General features: G+C 39.1%; 1 protein-coding gene and 1 long non-coding RNA gene across 3 annotated transcripts in view; both read left to right on the forward strand.

Annotated features, from left to right (window-relative positions):
- The window catches only part of Smarca1 (SNF2 related chromatin remodeling ATPase 1), a 630,075-nt gene that overhangs the window by 124,188 nt on the left and 479,830 nt on the right, over positions 1-26,057 (forward strand). The window contains exon 25 of one of the 2 annotated variants that reach the window (XM_074063786.1): positions 17,665-17,691. The exons of the other annotated variant lie outside the window; for it this stretch is intronic. Within the exon in view, the coding sequence (XP_073919887.1) occupies positions 17,665-17,676 (12 nt within the window). The 3' untranslated portion in view covers positions 17,677-17,691. Of the gene's footprint in view, positions 1-17,664; positions 17,692-26,057 lie in introns of those variants that run through there. 2 annotated transcript variants of the gene reach the window in all.
- Positions 22,546-26,057, forward strand: part of LOC141419681 (uncharacterized) — a 39,487-nt gene continuing 35,975 nt past the window's right edge. Inside the window, exon 1 of the long non-coding RNA XR_012444300.1 lies at positions 22,546-25,847. This is a non-coding gene — a long non-coding RNA (uncharacterized lncRNA). The remainder of the gene's footprint in view (positions 25,848-26,057) is intronic.

Consider the following 26,057-nt stretch of genomic DNA (forward strand, 5'->3'; position numbering starts at 1 on the left):
TACATAGCCAACTAAGGCATAGGCTCTCTCCTTTTTCAGCTATTTGTCATTTATGAACCTCAAAGTATTTTGCTTAGAAGGGACTATGTTCTTAGTGTTATGGACACAATGGCAGGAGGCTGGGCACAGGAAAGCACAGAGAAGTGAGTGACTACTACAGCCCAATTCAGCAAATGAATATTCCAACCCCATGATCATCTAAATTCCATGATTTTCATTTTTAATAAAAAGAGGGAGCCAATTTCAAGCCCTGGAGGAAAAAAAAATCCTGTGTTTTGAACTGACAGGCAGTTCAGCAGGGTTTCAAGGCAACTTTCTGGTCAGACCTCTGTGGCCTAAGTCCCAACATCTGTTGGCTGAAAAAGATCTTGGATTTATGAGCCTGTGGTTTATATATAGTGAGGAAATCACACCGAGACTGATGGGGAACTGGGCCCTGCCTCTTGCTCTTCTGTGAAAGAGGGATTGAATATCCTCATTCATTCCAGATGCCATATCTTCAAATCATCTATCTAATACCCAGGTGTCCTTTAAAAACAAATCAGCCTTCAGTTAAATAACATGTGAGCTGGGCACTAGCTGTAACTTTATGATACCAGACTGGGTAGCTTAGAGTGGAAGAGCTGCCTCCCTCTAATGGCTCCCCTTAAGTGCCTGTGTATTCCCAAGAGGTCTTCTCTTCAACAAAAATATACTCAGAAGGGAGAAACTATATCATGTGACAGCCAGAAAACCATCAGATAGACCAAGAAAATCATCCTTGGAAAGGAAAATTGCAGTAAATAGATGTGGCATTTATAAATTTTCTGAGTCTTCTGTGGAGCTAACACCCTATTGTCCATAGGCCTTTACTTAAGCTGACCTTTCTCACAGGTGCCCATACTCTGGGTAACTTGTTACTCAGAGCAGTAGAAAATACACTTCACCAACTCTCTATTGCCCTTCAATATTTCCTGATCCTGTTTTCTTGAGCAAGTGTATTGGTTTCCTTGGGCTTTTGTAACAAAGCGCCACAAACTAGGTGGCTTTGAGCAACAGAAATGTGTTGTCTCAGTTCTAGTGGATAAAAGTCTGAGATCAAAGTGTTGGCAGGGCCCTGCTTCCTCTGAAGGAAATAGAGAAGGATCTTATCCCACCCTCTCATCTAACTTCCTGTAGTTCCTTGGTTTGTACCAGGCTAACTCCAATCTTCCTATGGCATTCTCCCTGTGTGCATGTCTGTCTTTTCACATTGTGCTCTTTTTGTAAGGACCCCCAGTCATATAGGAGTAGAGTCCCACTCCATTCTTGTATGACTTCTTGTTAAGTAGTTACATATGCAATGAAGTAATTTCTAAATAAAGCCACATTTGGAGGTTCTAGGTTCTGACTAGCTCACTGACAATAGGTAACAACTTAAAATGGCTCAGTATTTCTGTGAATATGTTTCAAAAGAAGCCTTACATATTTTCATTGAAAATAGTAACTGAGTTGCTTTTTTCTGGTGATAGAGGGGTTTGAACTCAGAGCCTCACACTTGCTAGGCAGGCACTCTACCTCTTGAGCCACTCCACCAGCCCTAAAAGTAGAAGCTGATTAGAAAGGCCTAGAGATCATCATTCTAGAGAGCTGGCTTCTTGGAGGCCACCCAAGTAGCTTCAGAAATGTTAAAAGCTTCTTGGAAACAAAAGCTTAGTATCTTTAGAAGGGGAAGAAGGAGCTTCAGGAAAAAAATTCTGTAATGGAGTTTTTTTAAATGTTATTTAAAAAATGTTATTTTTTAAATGTTAATTAAAGTTATTTAATGGGTACAGAATTTCAGTTTGGAACGATGGGAAGTTCTGGAGATGGATAATGATGATGGTTACACAATGATTTGAATGTACTTAATGCCACTGACGTATAGTTAAAAATGTTTTAAATGGTAACTTTCATATGTATATTTTACCAAAACCCAGAGAAACAATCAAGAAACAAGTAAGCAAACAAACAACAGCAACTAAAGGGAGACTTCATGTGACTTTTCCTGAAGTGAGTCAGAATTGTGTGTGTGGACGGAGAGGGGACACTGACTGTGCGATCCCTATAAGGTTGTTTGGCATCTTTAATTTCTATATGTTATTAATAAATAGTAATGGCAATAATGACAAGCTGTTCAACACTTACTAAGGGCTATGCACTTCCTATTGTCTTTAATTTTAATTTTTACAACAATTCTGTTAGGAAGAAGTTTAGACTCTGAGGTATTATATGATTTGCTGAAGTTCACACAGGCATTAAGTGATGGATTTTTAAAGAAAGCACATTTTTGTTAGTATATACTAGTTATACAGGGGGTATCATTGTGACATTATATTATACCCTGGTTTGGTTCATCCTCTCCATTATTCTCCCTCTTACCTCATTCTTCTTCTTAAAATGACTTTGACAGGTTTCAATGCTCCATATTCATACATGAATATAAAGCACCTCAACATACTCACCCTCCTATACCCTCTTCATTTACCCTCCCCCTCCTATTAGTGCTCTCCCCAAGGTTTTGACTCAATGTATATTTAACATACATAAAAGAAATTTTCCATTTCATTTAAGTTTTCAATTTAGGTATTAATTAAGACATCCTGGTGTTTAATTTGTAGGAAAATTTTGTGGGAAGTTATAAATTATAAATGTAAATAAATACATTCCTTTTATAAAACTGAAAATATTATGGCTTTGTTAGCCATAAGTTCTACCACTATTATTAGTTTGTATACTTTCCAAACTTTTCCTATCAGATTTAAATACTGGTTTCATGAAACTTTGGTAGAGTGTATCTGTAATTGTGGTAATTTTGGGGAGGGGGATTAGAAAATTTTGACTATTACTAAAATGTCTTCTATTACTTTAGTCTATTCAAAATCCTCTGTTTATTCTCGGGCCAATTTAAGTACATTGCTTGCATGAGTCAGTTTTTCTCTAGGGTTTCAACTGATTGGTATTAAGTTGTACATAATGTTTTCTTGTAATTTTTAATGTCTCCACTTTATCTTTCATGCTCCATTTATGTTCCTGATATTTATTTTGCTATCTCTTAAAAATTATCATGTCTGTCAAAGTTTTGTTTAAATTGTTTCAGAACACTCACCTTTTTTAAAATCATTTTTGAAATTTTTAAACACTTTTTCAATGTATGTTTTTATCTATAAAATGTTTTCAGTTTACTTTCATTGGATTTATCTTGTCCTCTTTTTACCTTCTTTTTTTTTCCTCAGTGGTGCTGGGGTTTGAACTCAGGGCCTGGCAGGCACTCTACCACTTAAGCCTCGTTATCAACCTTCTTTTTACCTTCTTAAGTTGAAAGCTTAGTTTATTTATTTTTCAATGTTTATTTATAATACATGCATTTAAGACTAAATTTATTTTGGATTACTATTTGGCCAGCTCTAAATTTTTTCTTTAAACTTTTATTGAAGTATAACCCCCCCACACATATGAAAATGTATAAATAAAAAGCACACATTTCAATGAATTCTCACCAACTGAACACATATATGTAATGCATACTTTGCTCATGGAACAGAGCATGGGCAGCATGTCTCCTCTTGTGCCCCTTTCCAGTCATCACACTATCTCGATCGTGATGGTAACCATTATTTTGATTATATTGATTGGTGTTACCTGATTTTGAACTTTATGTGAATAGAATGATAGTCTATACTCTTTTGAGTCTGTATTTTTCACTTAACATTAGAACTGTAAGATTCATTTATACTCTTGTGGGTACTTGTACAGTATCTAGGCAGTATAATATTTCATTGTGTGGGTAATACTCCACTTCATTCTACTATTGGTGGACATTAGGATTGTTTATAGCTTTTAGGTGTAATAAGTAAATATTCTTTGAGTCTTCTTGTACATATCTTTACATAAATATATATATATGCACTCCTATATGTAGGAGTGGAGTTACTGGATCATAGGGTATATATGTATTAAGCTGTAGAAGCTCATGCCAGTTGTCATAAGTAGTTATACTCTTTCCACTATTGTATGAGATTTTCATTTGCTTTGCATCTTCACTAGCACTTGATTATTTTTTGTGGTTTTCATTTAGCCATTCAGTGAATATGCAATTGTATTACGTTGCTGGCTTAATTTGTTTTTTCTTGATGACTAATGAACTTCAGCACCCATTCCTACAGTGTTGGGATCAGTGCTTTTGCTGTGTGTCTATTTCCGTTTTACTTACACGTTAGCCTGAGAGATTTTAGAATTGTGTTCTTTAAAGTTTCCTGATGTAACAGTTTTGAGGAACTGTCTTTTTGTAATTGATCTATAATTTTGACAAGAGTGGATATGAAAATAAGATATTATGTTTTTCTAATTTAATGATACAGTTTAATGAATGATCATTTTTCTGAATATTTGTGTATGTTTAAAAAGAAGGTATATTACCTATTTGGTGAATACAAAATTCTCTTTATTGAGTTTTTCAAGTTTTCCGTATGGATGATTCCTGACTTATGATTATTTGACTTTAAATTTTATGGATTTAAATTAGTGAGAAAGCATACTGTTTTCACTTCAGTACGTTATTCAATAGATTGCATAAGCTTTTCAGCATCGTATTATAAAATAGGCTTTATGTTAGATGACTTTGTCTGACTACAGGCTAATGTAAATGATCTGAGCATGTTTAACATAGGCTAAGTTAAACTATGATGTTGGGAGTCTAGATTTATAAAATGAATTTTAGAAGTATTTTCAAGCCATGATGGATTTATCAAGCTGTAACCTTGTTGTAAGTTGAGGAGCATTTACATTCTTATTATTTATCTACTTGATCTCTCAATTCTTAGAGAATGTGTTTAAAATTTCCCACTGTTATTGCCACTTATATAGAGCATTATTTCTAGAAGTTCTCTACCACTTAAGCCATACCCCCAGCCCTACAGCTTTATTTCCATTTGCACATTTATTAATTTATGCTTTCCATATTTTGAGTGTATGTCCATGAGTACAGAAAAGTGCATATCTGTTATATCTTTTGATAGAGTATTGTTTCTTCTGAATAAAACATGTTTTTCTCTTTATCTCAGAATCATTTTTGCCTTGAATTTATATTTTGTCTTTATAAAGTACCCAGGCTCAGGTACCTTGTTATAATGTACAGAAAATGGACTGAAACTGTGTGTATGCTTAATTTACCCTGCCTGGTCATTGATAGGCTTTTTAAATCAAAGACTCACTATCATTCTTCCGTCCTGGGAAAATTTTGGCTATTAGTTCTTCAGAATACTGCCTTCTCTCCATTTTGTCTGCTCTCTTCTTTTCAAGCTGCTATTAGAATGATGCTAAAAGTTCTGAGTCTGTCTGTCCTCTTTGTCTTTGTACTTTTATACTTTCTCTCTTGTTAACATTTTGGATTTTCCTGAATAATTTCTGTGTTCTACCTTGCAGCTTACTTTTTAAATTTTTACCTAAATCTAATCTGCTCTTTAGCCCATCTATTGAATTACTTATTTCAATAAGTATATTTTAATTTTCAAAAGCTAATTAGCCTTCGAAATGGTCTTCAGTTATTTGAAACTGTTTTTTATGGATGTGATATCCTTCATAGTTCTCTGAGGGGATAAGTCAAACTCTGTAAAGGTCGTATTCTAATTTCTCTATTATTTTGGTTTCCCCACACTTAAATTCTTTCAATCATTAAGTTTATCATTTCTCTTCAGTACTGTGAGTTTTCCTTAAATGCTTGATAGGTCTAGTCTCTGTACAATCTGCTTGAGGGAATAGATGGAAGTTGCCACTGTGTGTAGTGTGAACATTTTCAAGGAGAGTAGGACACATTGCTATCTGAAGCAGAAGGGTAGCAATCCTTCTGGATGTGAGTGCTCCCTATTCCTTTGGGTTTCTAACCTCCTGAAGAGGGTTGCCAGATTCAATAAAATGATGCCTAGTTAAATTTGATTTTCGGACAAATAACAGATAGCTTTTGGTATAAGTATACCCCATGCAGTATTTGATATGTATTTATATGAAAAAGTTCACTGTTTATCTGAAATTCAAATTTAACTGAGTTTTCTATATTTTGTCTGACAATTTTACACCTAAAGCATTGCTGTACTGCTCCCACTGGGAGGCATGCACTTCTCTTGCTACCATGGCTACTCCCTGGCCATGTGGGAGGGAATTTGAGGGCTGATTCGAGCTTGCACAACCATCCCATAGTTATCCCTGAGCTCTTTCTATTTCTACCACCTGAGGGTATGAAGCACACTTTGTATTGCTATCATCTACACAGAGAATTTTACTGCCTACACCTTGCGGTAGTTTCTTTCTTTAATCCTATTCCACCTGTTTGGGGTCTGTCAAAGATTCCCCTGTATTACAATGAATTTGATGCTGGATGCAGAGACTGCAACATATATTAGGTACTGCATCTTGAAGTCAGTGATCCTGCACCCTTATCTACCAGATTATACCATCTCCATTTATTTCCTGGTATGATTATTAATTGCTGATCGTTCGAGGTTTCATGAGAGGAGGAAACTGGGTAGTTTGTATCTCCTTTGCAGCTGGGCTCTTGGGATGAGCAGAACTCCATAAAACTAAAAGGAAGGTGGCATGTGGGAAGAGGAGGAAAAAGGCACCTAAGACCTGTGGCAAAGGAAATAAAGTGACTGTGTCGTGTGCCTACAGGCAGATATAGGCACTGAAAGAACCAGAGATCTGGGTTTGAATCTTTATCAATACTTAATAGCTTTGTGACCTTGGACTGATTTGTTTAATGCCTCTGGACTTCAGTTTAGTCCTCTGTAAAATGGGAGTATTACCTATTTTCCTGACTCTAACACTTCTATATATTTTACAATGTGTACAATTCATCTAGGATTTGTTTAATTGATAGTGAATCTTAACCTAATGGCATCTGAGTCAGAGATAGGATACTATTACCTATTTCAGAGAGTTTTATAAAGATTCCGTGAAGTAATGCATGTGATGTGCTTGGCTGAGTACCTGGCACATAAGTAAGTACTCATTGAATATCTGCTAATGTTCACACAAGTATGAGAAACTGCCCGGGACTAAGAGTGGATCCTGGGGCTTAAAATTGGGCACCATGACAATGATGACTAATGCCAATTTTGGACACTAGGACAAGCTCATGGGGAAATCTTGATTGGGGAGCAGACAGCAGTGCCCCTCCAATATCAGGATAACTTTGCCTGAGGGCTCTACATCAGTATATTATGCATAATTTATACTTCCTAGCAGTGGTATGATTACTAAGCATAAGGAACTTTCTGAACAGGTGACCAATCAGGAACAGCTGCCCTTACTTTGGTGTATGGATCCTTTTCATTAAAAATCCAGAGGCGTTTGCAAAGGAAGGGAGGCCAAGAATAAACATGTTTACTTTCTTTTCAGGAGTTAACTTTTTAACATTGGGAGGGGCCACATAAGCCTTGAGCTCAGTGCAATTCTGTTGGGGATTTACCTGCATGGCATAAAGCCCACAGTGTCAAGAATGTTTGGTTTGCTTTCAACTTTGTGTGATTCTAATCGAATTACACCTATTGATCAAAGGCATACATTTAAAACATTAATTTACATTAAGCACCTTAACTTCCTAAAATGGTAACAACTGAATTGGATGAAATTGATTTTTTTTGTTTTCAGAAGAAAAATTCTCAGTGCTGTGGCTATCCTCAGTGTGTTTCAGGGCTCAAAGGTAGCTAATTATCTATCCAGCAACATCACGAGAAGAAAGCTCTGCAAACATTATTAGAGTGAAATTTGGAACCCCAGTGGAGAATGTTCATGTGTGCTTTCTAAAGTTCATCTACTGAGGTGGGGACCTTTTACTGGTCTTGGAAGAGTTGAATATGAGGAATGGTGTCATGGTCAGTGCAAAAGGTACCTTGGCTCACAAGATGGTTGGCCTAAAGGGTCTTTCTCAGGGCCTGAATGCCCACAATTCAAAGCATAGTCGCTATGTCAAACATCAGTTTTATATATGGTAACTAACAAACAAATCTCACTTGGTTGGCTCAGCAGTGGCAATTTATAAAACTACTGAAAAAAATACCATAATTTGTCTGTGAGGGCTTGCAGCCTTCTTTGCAACTTAGAATAGGTTATCATAAACTAATCTCCCATACTTATTCTTGCCATTCTAAACCCACAGTGTTTTGTGAGTCCACCTCAGAATTTACTTCCTCCAGTGAGTCTTCTCTATTTACTCCATTTTCTATTGGTCTCTCCTTTCCTAAAGCTCATTCAGATGAAAGCAGTGTGCTTGGTATATTCTTTCTCTTCTTACTCTGTTCACAATGCCATTTCCCAGAAAATACAGGAAATTGTTCCTCTGGTACAAATTCTGATCATGAAAGAGGAACGTGATAAAATGAAGGTGATAGGGTCACTGGAAGAAAGCTGAGCTTGGGGATGGAACACCTGGGTTGTTCAAAAGGACTAGAGGATTTTCAAAACTGGGATTATGGTGGTAAAACAAATTATCCTAAATTAGTAGATAAAGAGAAGAGTGTAAAGAATATTCAGGAAGCTTTTTGATGAGGGTAATTAGAAGAAGGAAAGACCATCCAATCTAAAGAAAAGAATAAGGAAAACAGAAAATGATGAATTCAGCATTAGTCTTGCCATAGGTAGCTGAACATAGATAGGTTAGGCCTACTGTTGGGGCCATAAAGGTCATGTGAGTAGTTTCTCAACTGCATTTGGTAGAGACTTAGGGTCCCATGAGTGAGTCTCTGGAGTTTCTGGGGGGAAGTGGGAGAGATTGGGTTAGTGAGTCTCTGAGCTCTATCCTTTAAACAATGATCCTGGGTTGTCATTTGTGAACATTGTTCCTAAAGAAGCTAACAGTTTAGCATCTTGCCTGATTCAGTCTTTGCTGATGTAATGACCCCCTAAAACCAATACATAGAGTTCATTTGTGACTCCACTCTAGCTGGCAACCAAAGCCCTCCTTTCTTCAATCTGCGGGTCTGAAGCATACCTGTGATAGATTGATTTTGCATTAGGAGCTCTAATTTTACTTCTTCCCTTGGTAGTGCAGTGTTTTTTTTTCTCATTCCTGACTGTAGGCTGAGCCATGTCATGCTTTGGCCAGCAGGAGGTTAGCAAATATGTTGCAAGCAGAGGCTAGAAAAATGCTTGCATTTTTCCTCCTGCTCACTTTTGCATCTCTGCTCTTGCTACCTTGCTATATCCATGAGAACATACTTAAGCTAGCCTGCTGAAGGTGTGTGAGAAACACAGGAGCAAAGCCACACTATCCCTCACTCAAACTCAGGCCATTCTAGAACAGCCAACAGCTAGCTCATCTCCAGACAGGAGTGAGCCAGGCCAAGACTTATCATCTGACCCAAGAGACATAAGAGGAAGTCCAGCCAAGATCATCAGAACTTCCCAGCTAATCTACAGACTGAAGATCAATAATAAATAAATGATTGTTGTTTTGAGTCATTGAGTTTTGGGGTAGTTTATTGTATAGTATTATTGGGTAATAGGTGCAGTCTCTGAAGCTTAATTAAAATTAGTGCAAAAACGTCTCTGGCAACTAACAGAAGAGTATGTTCCTTTCTCAGAGCTCCTTACTGCTTTGCTGCTTATTTGGATTTTTTGATTCTCTGCACTAAATTGGTACCATATTTCATTGACCTCAGGAAGCCATTGGTTGAAAAACATATGGCTATCTTATGAATTACTGAGAATCATAAAGCATCAGCAAATATGCTTCAATAAGTCATTCATCAGAAATCACATCCTAACTCGGAGAAAATTTAAAATGTGTTTCCTAGGATTAGTGAGAACTCTTCAGAGTTTTAAGTCTTAGGTCTCCAACAAAATTGTCCTTGAGAATGAAGCCCTGCATGTGGTAGTTCATGCTTGTAATCTGAGCACTTGGGAGGCAGAGGCAGGAGGATGGTGAGTTCCAGGCCAGCCTGGACAATATAGTGAGATTCTGTCTCAATAAAAAGAACACTGGCTTTTTTTTTTAATCTGCTTTTGGGAGCAGGATAACTGGCATTAGCTCTTGAGGGAGGCATGCCTTTGTTCAGATCCTGGCTCCTTCATCCGAGTAATATGTCCTGGGGCAAGTGGCCTAAACTCACTGAGCCTTTCTGTAAAATAGGATAGTAATAGTACTTATCTCAGGGTCATCGTGAAAATTCATTAGATCATACAATGATTAATTTTTGGATTAAGCAATACAAATTCAATAACTCAAATTTAGAAACACAAATTCAGGGCCAAGCACATGGCCTGGCTACTTGGAAAGCAAAGACAAGGAAGATTACAGTGTGAGGCCAGCCCAGGCAAAAAGCTTGCAAGACCCCATCTCAACCAACAAAATGTAGACATGGTAGCACAAGTCTGTCATCCTAGCCACGAGGGAAGCATAAATAAAAAATGAGATGCTATAGAAAAAATAACTGAAGCAAAGCACATGGCTCAAGTGGCCTTACATGGCCTGCCTAGTAAACTCAAGGCCCTGAGTTCAAATCCAGTACCACCAAAAAAAGGAAAAATGAATATAAATTCAAAAGTTGGTACAAAATTCAAAATGTACAAAAGGGAATGTAGTACAATGTGAGCCTTCTTCTCACTCCTATCCTTTAGTCTATCAGCTCCCCCCTCCTCAGGAGACTACTACACTTACTAATTTCTTGAGTATTCTTTCAGAAATATTAACTTCTTTCTGCCTCCTTTTGAGTCCTAAAGCATCTAGTAGAGAGCTGGGCCCTTTGCAAGGGCCAAGGTATGATTGCCTATTACTGTGTAGAACTGTACATAGAAGTAGGTAACAGAAAAATTTGGACTGAGTAGAGCAGTGCCAAATGCTTCTGGGAAAAATGTCAGTCCATCTTTATAAAATTGCCTCTTTTTTCATAACAGCTAAGTGCAGAAATTTTTCAATTAACAGAGGGCTGGCTCATTACTTGGGTGCAATTTAATATAAGTTTTACTGTTACCACCACTTCTTCAAAAGTGCTGAGACAGAAAATGCAGACTTCACTAACCCCAACTGAAAATCTAGTCAAGCAGAGGAAACCAAACTAATAATGTGACTGGTATTGTCAACTGCTATACATACGCATATGGAGAAAACCGGTATTGACATAATAATAATAAATATGTAAAGAAAGCTCATGGTTTACCAATAAAATCATTTAACATGTTGCTGACTTTACTGGAAAATGATGCTTTATTACCAGTCTCTCAATTTGATTGATACCTAATTAAAAATTCACTAGCCTTGACTTCAAGCACCTCAAGCTATATTAAAGTCACTGCTCTACCAATAGAGGCAAAATATTTAAAACCAAAGCAAGTATGATCATTTATTTAAAGCTTAGAAATAGTTCTGAAAATTGCCAAGTTGCATAAAAGCTGTGGCCACATACAGATAAAGAGCAGTGTGGTTTAGTGGAAGGAACTAGGGAGTCAGAAAGACCTGGTCTTAATTCTGGCTCTTTCATGGTCATACTTCACTGTCTTGGGTAAGTCACTCTTCTCTGTCTCCTGATTTAATCATTGGAACAATGAAAATAATCTTTTTTTCTTACCATATTGGATTTTTGTTAGACTCAATAAGATGATGTATAGGAAGTAGTTCAAATGATACAAGGCAATATCTACATACAGTTCCAGAAACTTTTATGCTGCCAAGTATGTATGGGTGAATAACCCCAAACCTCTGTGCTCGAGGAATGCATAGTTGGGCTGCCAGAGAGAAACACTAGTATAGATGGCCAGATAAAATACAGGGTGCCTACTTAAGTACGAGTTTAGAATAAACAATTTTAATCATAAACGTGTTCCAAACATCATAAATAAGTTCCATATACCACTAAAATTGTTCATTATCTGAATTTCAAATTTGACTGGGTGTCCTGTATTTTTATTTGCTAAATATAGAAGCTCTGTGTCACACAACACATAGAAATATGTCCATAATAGAGAGGATGTTCAGTGGAAAAATAAGTGAATTTTATCTTGAGGTCTCATACAAGGCTTCATGGAGGAGATGGAGAGAGGTGAACAAGCATTTGACAAGTGAACATGGTGGAGGGGGAAGGAGGAGAGGGCATTTTAGCCAGACAGAAAAGTAGCAGCACAAGGCAAGAGACATCTTGGGAAGTATAAGTAATTCCAGGTTTTTCAGTGTTGCTGAAATTTCAATTGTGAAGGATGAGTGACAAAATTTTAAGACCCTGGGGTTACGTAGACTTCATGAAAGGCCGTATATGGATTTTTAAATGCTAATATCCCACAGTGACCCTAGCAAGAAGAATATGAGAATATGTTAATTAGACAACATATACACAGAGAATTTCTGAACCCAAGAAATTAAGCCCTGGGCTATATGGCGGAGAAAATTTGTGGAATCAGTTCTTCTGGAGGCCTCTTCTTTTTTTTTTTTCTTTTATTATTCATATGTGCATACAAGGCTTGGGTCATTTCTCCCCCCTGCCCCCACCCCCTCCCTTACCACCCACTCTGCCCCCTCCCTCTCCCCCCCAACCCCCTCAATACCCAGCAGAAACTATTTTGCCCTTATTTCTAATTTTGTTGTAGAGAGAGTATAAGCAATAATAGGAAGGAACAAGGGGTTTTGCTGGTTGAGATAAGGGTAGCTATACAGGGCATTGACTCACATTGATTTCCTGTGCGTGGGTGTTACCTTCTAGGTTAATTCTTTTTGATCTAACCTTTTCTCTAGTTCCTGGTCCCCTTTTCCTATTGGCCTCAGTTGCTTTTAAGGTATCTGCTTTAGTTTCTCTGCATTAAGGGCAACAAATGCTACCTAGTTTTTTAGGTGTCTTACCTATCCTCACCCCTCCCTTGTGTGCTCTCGCTTTTATCATGTGCTCAAAGTCCAATCCCATTGTTGTGTTTGCCCTTGATCTAATGTCCACATATGAGGGAGAACATATGATTTTTGGTCTTTTGGGCCAGGCTAACCTCACTCAGAATGATGTTCTCCAATTCCATCCATTTACCAGTGAATGATAACATTTCGTTCTTCTTCGTGGCTGCATAAAATTCCATTGTGTATAGATACCACATTTTCTTAATCCATTCATCAGTGGTGGGGCATCTTGGCTGTTTCCATAACTTGGCTATTGTGAATAGTGCCGCAATACACATGGGTGTGCAGGTTGGAGGCCTCTTCTAACACTCTGTGTGAAGCTGGTCTTGGCCAAAACTGCCTATGCTAATTCTAGAGAGGCTGAAGATCACCACATTGATAAAGCTGAACCGAGAAATTTGCTATCTCCTTTGTTCTCAAAACACACATTTCCCTGTGGAATGTCCAGATATCACATGGAAGACGCTGGGGTGGAGGTAGGTGGTGGATAAATTTGGCCACAAGGACAAAGTATTAGACTCCCTCCATGTTCAGAGAGGTGGGTTGACAAAACAGAGATTTTTGTTATTGGAAAGGTGAAAGGGGTCAGTAAGAAAGAGAAAATGGAGCTGTTGTCTAAATGATGGATCCTGAAGAGGGTTGGTAGGCAGTCCTTTTTGACAAGTGAAATTACTTTAGTATAAATGAATTAAGGAAATATTGCCTTCACCCAGTTGAGAGTAGATTCAGATTTTATTACTCAGAAGGGTAGTATAGGCTGAAAAGATAAATAGGTTAAAGAAATGATGACATGTAGACAGAGGTCCCAGGATATAGGACAAGCTATAAATCTTCAGTAACTCACACATCCAGGGGACTCCATAGGTGGGTGAATAGTTGTTGGTTTGGTTTATGGGAAGAAACAAGGAGTTTGCTGAGCAGGTCAAATAACTGGATGAGTGGACCTTTAGCCAAGTGTGTGTCAGATCTGGGTCATACTGTCTCACAAGAGCCAATTGTAAAATTTTCCAGAAATTTGGCAAGCTACTTTTTGAACAGCTATTTAAAAATTTATATAAACCTATAGTTAAATAAAAATAGGAAATAAATACTCAAAACCATTATTACCTAATTTTTGTACCATGCTCTAGAGATTAGTTATATTTTTATGGTGGAAATATTATATAATGGCATGCTACCACATGTATTTCCTAACTCTACTCAAGGATGTCAAATTGTATGTTTCAGATTGGTCTTGACATATAGAGTAATGACTATACTCACAGGGTGTGTAGACAGTCTGGTTTAGAATCCTGGCTTTTCCTGTTTAACTAGCTGTGTGATGATAGGCAAGTGTCTTGATGACTGAGAACTTCAGCTAGCTATAAAATGAAGGTAATACTAATAGCTACACAGTGATGCTGCTAGTAGGTATGTCACTGTAAAAGTTAATGATTGTTGTATAATAAGCCACCCTAAAACTCAGGGGCTTAAACAATAACAATAAGTAATAATAATAATTAGTTATGAGTCTATGAATCAGCTGAATGATTATGGTTTCAGATGGGCTTATTCATGTGTTGGTGGTCAGTTGTGGGTCTTGTAGGCAAATCTTGATCTTGACTAAACTTGTGCACGTTTGTGAACTGGCTGGATATAAGATGATCTAGGATGGCCTTCCTCCAGTTGGCCGGCCTGGGCTTTTCAAATGATCTTGACAAGATTCAGAGAGGGGGATATGGAGCGAGATAGAGAGAAAATCAGCTGTTACTCTTGATGGGAAGGGGTGCAAAATCACATTACAAAGGGCATAGTTACAGAGAAGATGGAGATTTGGAGAATTGGGGGTATTTGTACAAGCAATCTACCACAGGTAACTCTGTAAGAATTAAAAAAGTGTCCTCTCTTGATAGGAATTGAAATACATGGAAATGCTGATGTTCTATCATATTAGATCTATGAAAATAGAATTTTGTATGTTCCAACCAAATACAAAAAAAGCACCTCTTTTCCTAGGCTGACTGAACCTTGAGTTAGGGTTCAGGGTTTTGGTTAGTGGGGATTAGCTAGATTTGTATCTCCCATCTTTCTTTCAGACCCTTTTAATCCACAAAATGCACAATTATATGCAGGGTTCTAATCCCTATCTGTGTGGAGACTGGTAGTTCTACCTCTGAATAAATTCCTCTTCAGTGACAGTTTGCAAGTTTTTTGGCTGACCACATGGTCAGCAAGAATAAGGACTACATTTCCCAGCCACTTTTGCTATCAGGTGTGACCCTGTGTCTAAATTCTTTCTAAAGAATTATCAGTAGGAGTGGCGTGTGCAACATCAGGAAGTGTTCTTAAAAGGAGGTGCCATGTCCTTCTCATTCCATGATGAACGAGTTCATTATGGCTAAAGTCTCAATAGCCAACTAGGATTATGAAATGACAATGGGAGTGGAAGCTCTGAAAGGTGGAGCAATGAAATCAAAGTCTAGGTCTCTGAGATCATGGAGTATCATATCAGTCCTACTAAAACAAGAGAGAAAACTAAAGCCCTTACATTGCTTAAGGCATTATTCCTTCCTTTTATTTCTTATTCTCAAGGCAAAACTAATTCTAATCAGGAATTATCTAATTGGCTAGTTTTGAGGATTAAATGTGATAACATAATTATAACACTGCTCGACCACAGAGAGCTTGTACAATAACTATCCTTTCTTACTAGGTGTTCATCTTGGTAACGGAAAGAGGTGGGGTTCATTGACAACGTGCAGGAATAATGCAGTGTGTACAGAGAGGGATCATCAGGTGCATTGTGGTAGGATGATACTGATGGGTTTCTGGCATATTCCTTTGGAACAACTGTTAGAGTCCAAGGGAGAAGGGATTCCCATGGACTACCTGGATTGTACCAGCATATTTTCATTGTGTTTCTATATGAGACTAAGAGTGCCAAGATGGAAGAAGCCTACTGCAGTGGTGGTGATGGCACTTGCAGCACCATAGAGGTGGAGTGCTGAGACAGCAAGCAGCAGTAAATTCTTCAGGCAATGACAATGTGTTAGACACCATAGAGTATGGTCAGGACCTGGCATTAAGAAATATGTGGAAACAAGGCCTAAGGCAGAAGTTGCAAATCCCCTTAAGATTCCTTTCTCATCTATCCTCTGTGACAGCTTATTTAAGCCAGAAGGGACTTGGATAGGGCTAGAGTTCCTTCAATTTTGCAAGTGGTAACTGAGCCCCACAGGACCATTTTGTTACTGTTTCATTATGTGTGATTGTATTCTACCCTGGATTGGTGGTCTGGGCAATACCTGTTGTTCATAAACCCAGAATGACAAACTGAAAAGGAATGATGGAAGGCCAGAATGTTTGCATAGTCCTATGGTCTCTGTAAATGGCACGAGGAGTAATTGCCAAACTCATATAGCATGCTACAGAGGCATCTGTACTCCAAGGGAAATCTGATGCAAGTAGTTCACTGAAGAATATTAAGTTAGTAGGGACATTAACATGTAAAAGTCATATGCTCTGCAAACATCAATTCCAAATTTGCTTTGCTCAGTTCCTTTTTATCTTTATTTTTTATTTATTGTTGTGTGTGGGGGGTATATTGTGGCATTTATGAAAGTTCTTACAATGTTTCAAATATATTATATTTGAATTAACGCCCTCCACCACTCTCCTTTATTCCCTGTCCCCCCATTCCTGGTATAGTTTTAGCAAGTATCATTTTTGCATTCACATACATGTGTACACAGTATTTGCACCATAATTACCATCCCACACCCTTTCTCTTTCACCTCCCCACTCCCAATAGTACTGACACCCTCTGTGGCGGGACCTGTTCTGCCCTCCTCTTCTCTTATTTTGTAGAAGAAAAAAGAAAAGAGAGAAAGAAATGATATTTTTGCTTGTTTAAGATAAAGATAAAATTCCTTTTAAAATTCATAACCTCTGTTTTTCAAAGGACCATTAAATTTTGTTCATTAAAGTTCCAGTCACACCAGGCATGGTGGCACACACCTTATCATCCCAGCATTTGAGGGGTTGAGATAGGAGGATAGCGTGTTTAAGACCAGCCTGGGTGAGACCCTGTCTCAAAAATAAGTTCCAGTCTCATACTTTACTGTCTAGATAGGGGAATGGGAGAACTAGGAGAAGATGCAGAGGCATGGCATTTGCCTGCACTTGTCTTCCTCCTTCTGCTTGGTGAATTGGTGCCTCTAACTAACTCAGTATCTATTCTGTTATGGGTAGGGAATGCCCATGACCTTACCTTGGTTAGATTTAGTTTTACCTCTTGCTGGTAGCTTTTGTTGTTGGGCTTCCCTCTGTGTATATAGATGGCATGTGTAGTTTTCATGGGAGTGGTGGTTAGCTGCATTGCAGTGTGCATTGTTACTGAATACTCTTTCCAATAGGAGCAGCCTGTTTTCTTTCAGTCATTCGCAGAAATCCATGTATTCAACCCCTTCACTAAGCACATTGCCATTACCATTCACCCTGAATCTGCCTGGTACACTAAGGCTTTCACCCTTCTTCTGCTCCATGCTCCTGTACATGGAGTCACAAACTACTGTGGTCATTTTCTGAGACTTTCAAGGGCAGCAGGGACAAGGGGTTAGTTTTATCCTCTTCCTCTTCTTCAAGTTACGTTATACCACAGCCTTTTCCTGACCTGGAATGGGCTGCTCCAACAAGTCTCCCACCTTCAAAAATCTCTAGGTGAGCAGCAGGCCTTAGCATCAACATTCATGAACATTCTCTTGTCTTTAGAGAAAATATATCACACTTTCTTAAAGATTCTCATCTTGTTCCACCCAAAGGTGTTGGGGTAAGCCTGAAACTCAACAAGAACGCTGCCCAGCATCTGCGCACCCATGTGTATTGCAGCGCTATTCACAATAGCCAAGTTATGGAAACAGCCAAGATGCCCCACCACCGACGAATGGATTAAGAAAATGTGGTATCTATACACAATGGAATTTTATGCAGCCATGAAGAAGAACGAAATGTTATCATTCGCTGGTAAATGGATGGAATTGGAGAACATCATTCTGAGTGAGGTTAGCCTGGCCCAAAAGACCAAAAATCATATGTTCTCCCTCATATGAGGACTTTAAATCTAGGGCAAATACAGCAATGTGGTTGGACTTGGGTCACATGACAAGGGGATAGGTAGAAAACCCAAAATATAAAAGTGCTTGATGTCCCCACTCCAGAGGAAGTAATACAGAAATCTTAATGTGACAGAGGTCAACATGAGAGGGTGGTCAGGAACCAGTGTGAAGATCAGTTAGAGATGAATCAACTTGAGTTGTAACACATTTGTACATGAAAGCAATGCTGGGAATCTCTCTATATAGCTATCCTTAACTCAACTAGCAAAAACGCTTTGTCTTTCTTATTAGGCTTATGTCTTCTCTTCAACAAAATTTGAGATAAGTGCAGAACAGGTTCTGCCTGGAAGTGAGGCTGGTGGGGGGGAGAAATGACCCAAACAATGTACACACATGTGAATAAATGAATAATAATAAAAAATAAAATACTTTCATTAGACTGAGGGAAAAAAAAGAACGCTTCCAGGGAGCAAGATGCCAGTCTCCTTTTCTTATAGGTTCTCCCCAAATTTGAAAGATTTTCATGAAAATCACCTTCTACTTCGCTTGGGTTTGGTGAAGAGGAGAGACAATGTCTCCTTTTTTCCACTAAGTTGAAAACCCCAATAATTTCCTCCCTCCTCTCCAGGCCTCAGGATTGTAGACTGGCAGTGGAGTGTGGTAGATAATAGAAGATGGCAGTATGTCCAGTAAGGTTTGAGGAAAAAGTCTGGTCCCATTTGTTGGTGGCTCTGTTTATAAGATGAGGTAATCCACCTGATAAGATACTTCAAAACTGGAATTAGTGAGGTAATCCACCTGATAAGATACTTCAAAACTGGAATTAGAGTGGAGCATCTGTACTTTGCAAAAAGATAACTGTGCTGCTAGGCAACTCACTTGAAAATTTCTGAGCCTCAGTTTCCTTATCTCTAAGACTTTGGGGTAAAAGTGGAAGTCTTCCTTCCACATTCTGTTATACTCAATGGATGTACCATGAAACCAACCTAGGAGCAAGGAAGAATATTTGAATTGCCTTATGTTAACACTCCTAGTTAAACTGGAGGTGAGCATAGGAACAAACCACTATACTTACTTGAATGTCCCATTAAAAATGTCAGGAAGATAATCCTGGGTGATTCACTGGTCCATCCATCCCTAGTTAGTAAGCCATGCAGGCTTACTCTTTCTGGAGGAGGAGATGCTGTCTCCGAAGAGTAGCTCATTCAAATTAAGAGGCAATACATTCTTAATAAATACTCCATAGGCAATCAGTGAATTATCATGTTGCATAAACTCTGGAAGGATTTTTCCAACTTTGCACTCGATGGAAAAGCTGGTTTTGCAAATATATTGAATAACAGCATTTTGTAAACAACTCATACTTTTTAGATTTACTCCTGTTAAAGAATGCCATACTTAAGTGCTTGGAATTGACACTTGAAAATGAAATACTGCTGCAAATAATAGGGAAATTGTAGATGTATTTTATACCTCTCCTTCCCAAATCAAAAGGTCTAATAAATATAGTCTCTAAAAGTGTCGGTGGGGGAGTTAACATAACTGTACAAGCAATAAGGCTGACCTTTCAATGTAATTTATTTTCGATTTGCTCAATCCTTTTTTATTAAAACTAGCACATCTGAAGCAGAATTAAATCCTATTATAACAGGTGTGTGATCATATCAGGTTCTCCCTGCCACCAGCCCACTTTATTAAAAGTTACTTTGTTTCAAAGAGGATAACCTGATCAGAGCAGTGGGATACCCTTGGAAGGCTGGGGACAGCAGGAAAAGGATGGTTTTATTTTCCTGAGAGCAACTGCTGCTACCAGTGGAAATCAAAGAATATTTATGACCACTCTTTTGTGTTTGAAAAGCCATGGTGGGAAATAATCTCTCCTCTGTGTTTATAAAGGTTATTTCTCTCTGGGGTTATTTAGACCCAGGGACAAAGTGGGTCATCAAGTTGCTCTGTACCATGATTCACACATTGCTTGCCTGCAACCATTTTCATGCACAGCATTCTAAGTGCTGTGACCACTGGAGGATAAATACACTTTTGAGACACTATTTAGATGCAAAGCCATTTGGTAGAAACTGGCTTTAAGTATTTGGCTTAGCTCAGGAAACCTAATTCTACCAGATTCTTGAAGGAGAATGAGAATTTTAAAAGTTCACCCTATTTACTGGTGGTTTGGTCTGCTTTTTCTGGTTTCATTTTTTAGTTTCTATTTCCTCTTCTCTGCCTGGTCATCTCACTACCCAGTTCAATTCCCAGCTTTTCCAGGAAGCTTTTCCTGATATACTTCTGCTCACAGTGATCTCCTCCTTCTTCCAAACTTTAAATCTGCTATCTAGACACTTGTCTGAGTGGATTTTTCATTACTCACTTGTCAAACTAAGGACTCCTGAAGGACAGAAAGTCAAGCTAGTCTAATTTTCCTTTTTAGTGACTTGGCGGGTGTATTGGGGCTGATCAAAGAGAAAACTATGACCATGAAGTGGCAGTAGCACACAACAAGTTTTATTTTGGTGCCACTCTGACAGGTTTGCATGGGGTGGAATGAAGTCCCTTATAGCACAAGACTTTTTAAAATGGTACTGGGGTTTGAATTCAGGCCCTTTTGCTTGCTAGGCAGGACTCTACTACTTTTTTGTTTTAGTTATTTTGGAGATAGGGTCTTGCTTTATGCCCAGGCTGGCAATCCTATTTTAGGACTCTTGCCCTAGGTGGGATGACAGCATGTGCAACCATGTCCAGTTTTTTTTCGATTGAGAGGGGGTCTCATGAACTTTTTTTGCCAGGGCTGACCTGCAGTCCTCCTGGTCTTAGCCTCCCACATAGCTTGGGGTGACATTCGTGTGCCACAGCACTTAGTTGTTGGTTGAGTTGAGCTGGCCTTGATCCTCCTGATCTCAGCCTCCCAGGTAGCTAGGATTACATGCTTGAGCCTGGCTAGCATAAGACCTGTTAAGACTATGGTGCAGGAGCCACCATACAGAAAAAGAAGACAGCAAGCAACATCCAGGGAAAGAGAGAGGGAGCTCACATGTGTGGGTGGTTGCTCAGCAGCACAATGGGGAGCCTTTGGGTCAGAGATCTTTGAAGGTCAGCAATGGCTTGGCATCATCTTATAACTACAGATTTAACTGTATATGTGGCTAGCAGATGCTAGGTGCTGTTTTGTAGGGTATGCAAAACAGGCAGGATATTAATGGCTAAAAGTCTGCCTACTGGGCTATTTAAAACAACTTGATGTGTTAAAGTTAGAGTTTGGTGCCTATTGGCTTTTGAGCTAACAGGTCCCACCCTGCTAAGGGAAGTAAACAGCAAAAGGTCAATACACAGAGGCCATATTTGGCTCACTTATATAACACTTATTAGTATTGTTTAAAGATACTATTCAATAGTTTAAATAAAAGGTAGAATTTATTGCTTGCTTAAGCAAGAGAGAACTTCCATTGGAAGGTATAAACTCTGGGTAAAGCAGAGTGTTTAGCATATACAGGGTATTGGAACATGTGGAGTTCATGGCCTGACAGATAAAGTGCTTGGGAACTTTATATCTAGCCATGAAGATATGGTTACTGGAGTTTTTCTGCTGTGACTAGATGACTTTCTGAAGCAGGGTCTATCACTGATTGGTTGGTCTTTGGAAGAATGATTACAAGTACAAAGTGTCACTGACTTGAAATGAGTTCAAAACTAGTTCTGGGGAATTATTTGTTGCTATGGCTAAAGAACAAATCAGTCTTTTCTTAGGAGAATAAGAACGTCTTATTCTCAGCACCTAGCACCTAGCACGGTGTTTTGTAAGTCATGGTCACTTGTAGAATAAATGAGCAGCGCACATATGCCATTTAAAACACACTGCTTCTAGTTTCTTTAGTGTCAGAATTTCTCCCTAGGGTTTAAATGTGGACTGAACAATAGCATCTATCACATATCCTTTTTTTATTTCCAAACAAAACACTTTCAACATCCATCATCTTATGTGACCTTCACTTTATTCTCTGAAGCTCAAAGAAAGGAAGATTTACAAGTATTTCCATTTGTAAATGAGAGCTGAAGGAAATGTCCTAAGTCATACAGTGCTAAATCTCTGGACACTACATTTCTGTTTTCATTAGACCAATGGAACAGTCCCATCTGGTGTCCAGAGATCTTCTCACCCTTAGGTGGCGCAGGGCCTAGAGTGACTAGAACTCTGGCACATTGTCCTGGCTTCAAGAAACCTGGTCCAGGAACTAAAGAAAAGGTTAGATCAAGAAGAATTAACCCAGAAGGTAACACACATGCACAGGACATCAATGTGAGTCAATGCCCTGTATAGCTATCCTTATCTCAACTAGCAAAAACCCTTGTTCCTTCCTCTTATTGCTTATACTCTCTCTTCCACAAAATTAGAGATAAGGGCAAAACAGTTTCTGCTGGGTAGCGAGGGGGTAGGGGTGAGAGGGAGGTGGCGGGGGGGGTAAGGGAGGGGATAGGGGAAGGGGGGAGAAATGACCCAAACATTGTATGCACATATGAATAAAAGGAAAAAGAAAAAGAAACCTGGTCCATTTTCCTCAGTGTGCTGACAGCCATCATTTTCTATGTGTGTTCTGATGTGAAAACAGGGACTCACTACACAGAAGTTCCATTTAGTACATATGTGGGTCTGTACAGATTGTACATAACTCATTCAGGAAACAATACCTCTTTATATCAGATTGTTATATGACAGTTTACAAGGTGCTTCTATTCATGTCATGGTCCTTTCATTAACCTCTGGAGTTGGGAAAGTCCCTGTTGTGGTCATTGCTAGGGAACATTGGCCACTGTACCATGAAGTAACCTCAGTGTAGTCAACTGTTATTCCAAGACAATGGTGCAGCAGGATGTTTGGCAAAGTGTACCTGGATATCATGCTGCACCTGTTCCCTCACTCCTTTGTATTATTATTCCCTTTCTATCTGTCTATTCCATATCACTGTGATGGCTGGAGTCAAGGAGCATCAACTCAGGTAGCAAGGTAGGTGTACTCACCACAATGAGCAGTAAAGTCACAGCAGCAATCAGTCAAAATACTCTGACTTACCCAGAGTTATAGTTTAGGATAATCATGGTTTTCCTAGAAGTGAAGTAGGAAGAGTACTAGATTCTTACTCAATCTGTATAAGCAGAAAACTTCTAGGTCAAGTGAACTAAAGTCCAACCTAAAGAACAGAAATTCATGGCCCTTCAATCAATTTCCAGACTTGAGCCAGTTTATAGACTCAGAACCCCTTCAATGAAATGGAGGCTGGGTCTCATTGAGGAAAGACCTTTATGTACTACCAAAAAGTTATACCATTAATCTTTCTCCCAGTCTTCCTCAAAGGAACCTACAGGATAACTGTATATTCTGTATATTGGAAAACAGAAATAGCCAAAATTTTCATGGACTACTGGATATTGGTTCTGAATGGAGAACAATTCTAGGAGACCCAAAATGTCACTGAGGCCCACCAGTTGAATGGAGGCTTAAAGAGGTCAAGTGGTCAATGGAATTTTAGCTCAGGTCTATTTCACAGTAGGTCCAGTGAGTCTCTGAACCCATCCTTTGGTTATTTGCCTAGTTTCAGAATGCATAGTTGGAACAGACATACTCAATAGCTGGCAGAATCCCTATATTGGTTTGCTGACCTGTGGAATGAGGGCCCCTTATACTGAAAAAGGCCAAGTAGAAGCTATCACTTTTTGTGTTATAGGATGGAAAATGAATCTGACAAAAATTCAGGAGTCTTACATATTGTGAAATTTCTAGAGGTTGAACAGTGTGGAATGAGGTACATCTTCTAAGGTAACGAATAAGTAATTACGTCATAGTACCTCCTTCACCCTTCCCAAATAGACACAATTCCTAGTGAGACCCTTTGAATTTTGAAGGCAACATATTCATCATTTGGGTATAGTACTCTAGCCCATTAACCCAGGGACCTAAAAAGCTGCTAGTTTTGAGTGGGGCCCAGAATAAGAGAAGGCTGTGCAACAGGTTCAGGCTGCTGTGCATGCTGCTCTGCTACTTGTACATATGATCCAGCAGATCCAATGGTACTTAAAGTGTCAGTGGTAGGTGGGGGTGCTGTTTAGAGCTCCTCGCGAGCCCCTAAGAGTGAATCAACACATAGACCCTTCGGGTTTTGAAGCAAAACACTGCCATTCTTGTGTAGACAGCTCTCCTTTTGAGAAGCAATTCTTTGCTTGCTACCGAACCTTAGTAGAGACTGAACATTTGACTGTGGGCCACTAAATTACCATGTAACCTGAGCTGCCTATCATGAACTGGATGTTATCTGAACCTCCCAAACATAAAGTTGAGCATACACAAAACCATTCCATTATCCAATGAAAGTGGTATATGTGTGATTGGGCCTGAACAGGCCCCAAAGGCACAAATGAGCTACATGATTATGGTCCCCACTCCTGCTATACTGTTTTCTCTCTCCTGGCCTACACCTATGGTTTCATGAGGAGTTGCCTATGATTAGCTGGCAAAGAGGGAGATGCCTTGGGCCTGGTTCTGCACAATGTGTAAGCACTACATGAAAGTAGATGGCTGCAGCTCTATCACCTCTCTCTGGGTAATCCCTGAAGGACAGAGGTGAAGGAAAATCCTCCCACTGGGCAGAGCTTCAAGCTATTCACCTGCTCATTCACTGTCATTGGAAGGAAATGACCAAATGTACAATTATTTACTGATTCATGGGCTGTGGCCAGTAGTTTGCTGATGTGGTCAGGGATTTGGAAGGATTGTGATTGGAAAATTGATGACAAGAAAATTTGAGGAAGCAGTATGTGACTCTGAATGGGAAAACGTGGATATTTGTGTCTCATTGGAATGCTTACTAAAAGGTGACCTTAGCAGAGAAAAACTTTTAATAGTTGAATATATAGGATGCTCTGTTCTGTGGATACCAGTTAACCTCTTTCCCCAGCCATCCCTGTCATTGCCCAATGAGCTCATGAACAAAGTGGTCATGGAGGGAGGGATGAAGGTTATGCATGGGCTCAGATAGATGAATGTCTACTTTACAATACCTGGCTATGGCCACTCCTGAGTGCCCAATCTGCTAGCAGCAGAAACCAACACAGAACCCTCAATATGGCCTCATTCCCTAGGGTAATCATCCAGCTATGTGGTGGCAAGTTAGTTACACTGGACTGTCTCCATCATGGAAGGGACAGTGTTTTGTTCTTATTGGAATGGATACTTTAAAGATTTATCTTCCCTTCACGCCATACTTCTACCAAATTACTACCTGTGGATCTAAAGAATGCCTTATACTCTGTGCTTGTGTTCCACAGAGCATTGCTTCCAATCAAGAAACTCACTTTACAGCAAAAGAAGTACAACAGTGGGGCCAGGCTCATGGAATTGATTGGTCTTACCATGTTCCTCACCACCCTGAAGTATCTGGCATCATAAAACTGGATTAGGCTTTCAAAGACTCAGTTACATTGCCAGCTAGATATAATAACGTACAGATCTGGGGAAAAGGCTTTCGGAAGGCTCTATATTCTTTGAATCAGCATCCTCTATAGGGTGATGTTTCTCCCATAGCCAGGAGTGACTGGTCTAGAAATCAAGAGGGTAGGAATGGGAGCAGCAGCACTCAAATTATCCCTAGAGACCCACTAGCAACACGTTTGCTTCCTGTTTATGTGACTTTATGCTGGGCTGACCTAAAGGTCTTAGTTGCAAAGGAGGAACTCTTTCACCAGAAGAAACAACAATGATTTTGTTGAACTGAAGACAAGCCTGCTGCCCAGCCACTTTGGTCTGTTCATTCCTCCGAATCTTCAGATGAAGAAGGAAGTTGTAGTTGGGGTGACTGATCCTGATTACCAAGGAGAATTTGGATGGCTATCCCACCATAAAGGTAAGGATGAGTATGTTTGCAATACAGGATATCCTTTAGGGTATCTTTTAGTATTACTGTGCTCTGTGATTAAGATCAAAGGAAATTTACGACAACTTCATCCAAGCAGGACTAGTATAGACCTAGGCCCTTAATCAATGAATGTCTGTGTCACTGACCAGGGAAAAATCCATGAGTAGCTGAGTGCTGGGCCTGTAGTTCATGCCTGTA

This window comes from Castor canadensis, chromosome X (assembly GCF_047511655.1).
Source record: "Castor canadensis chromosome X, mCasCan1.hap1v2, whole genome shotgun sequence".
NCBI lineage: Eukaryota > Metazoa > Chordata > Mammalia > Rodentia > Castoridae > Castor > Castor canadensis.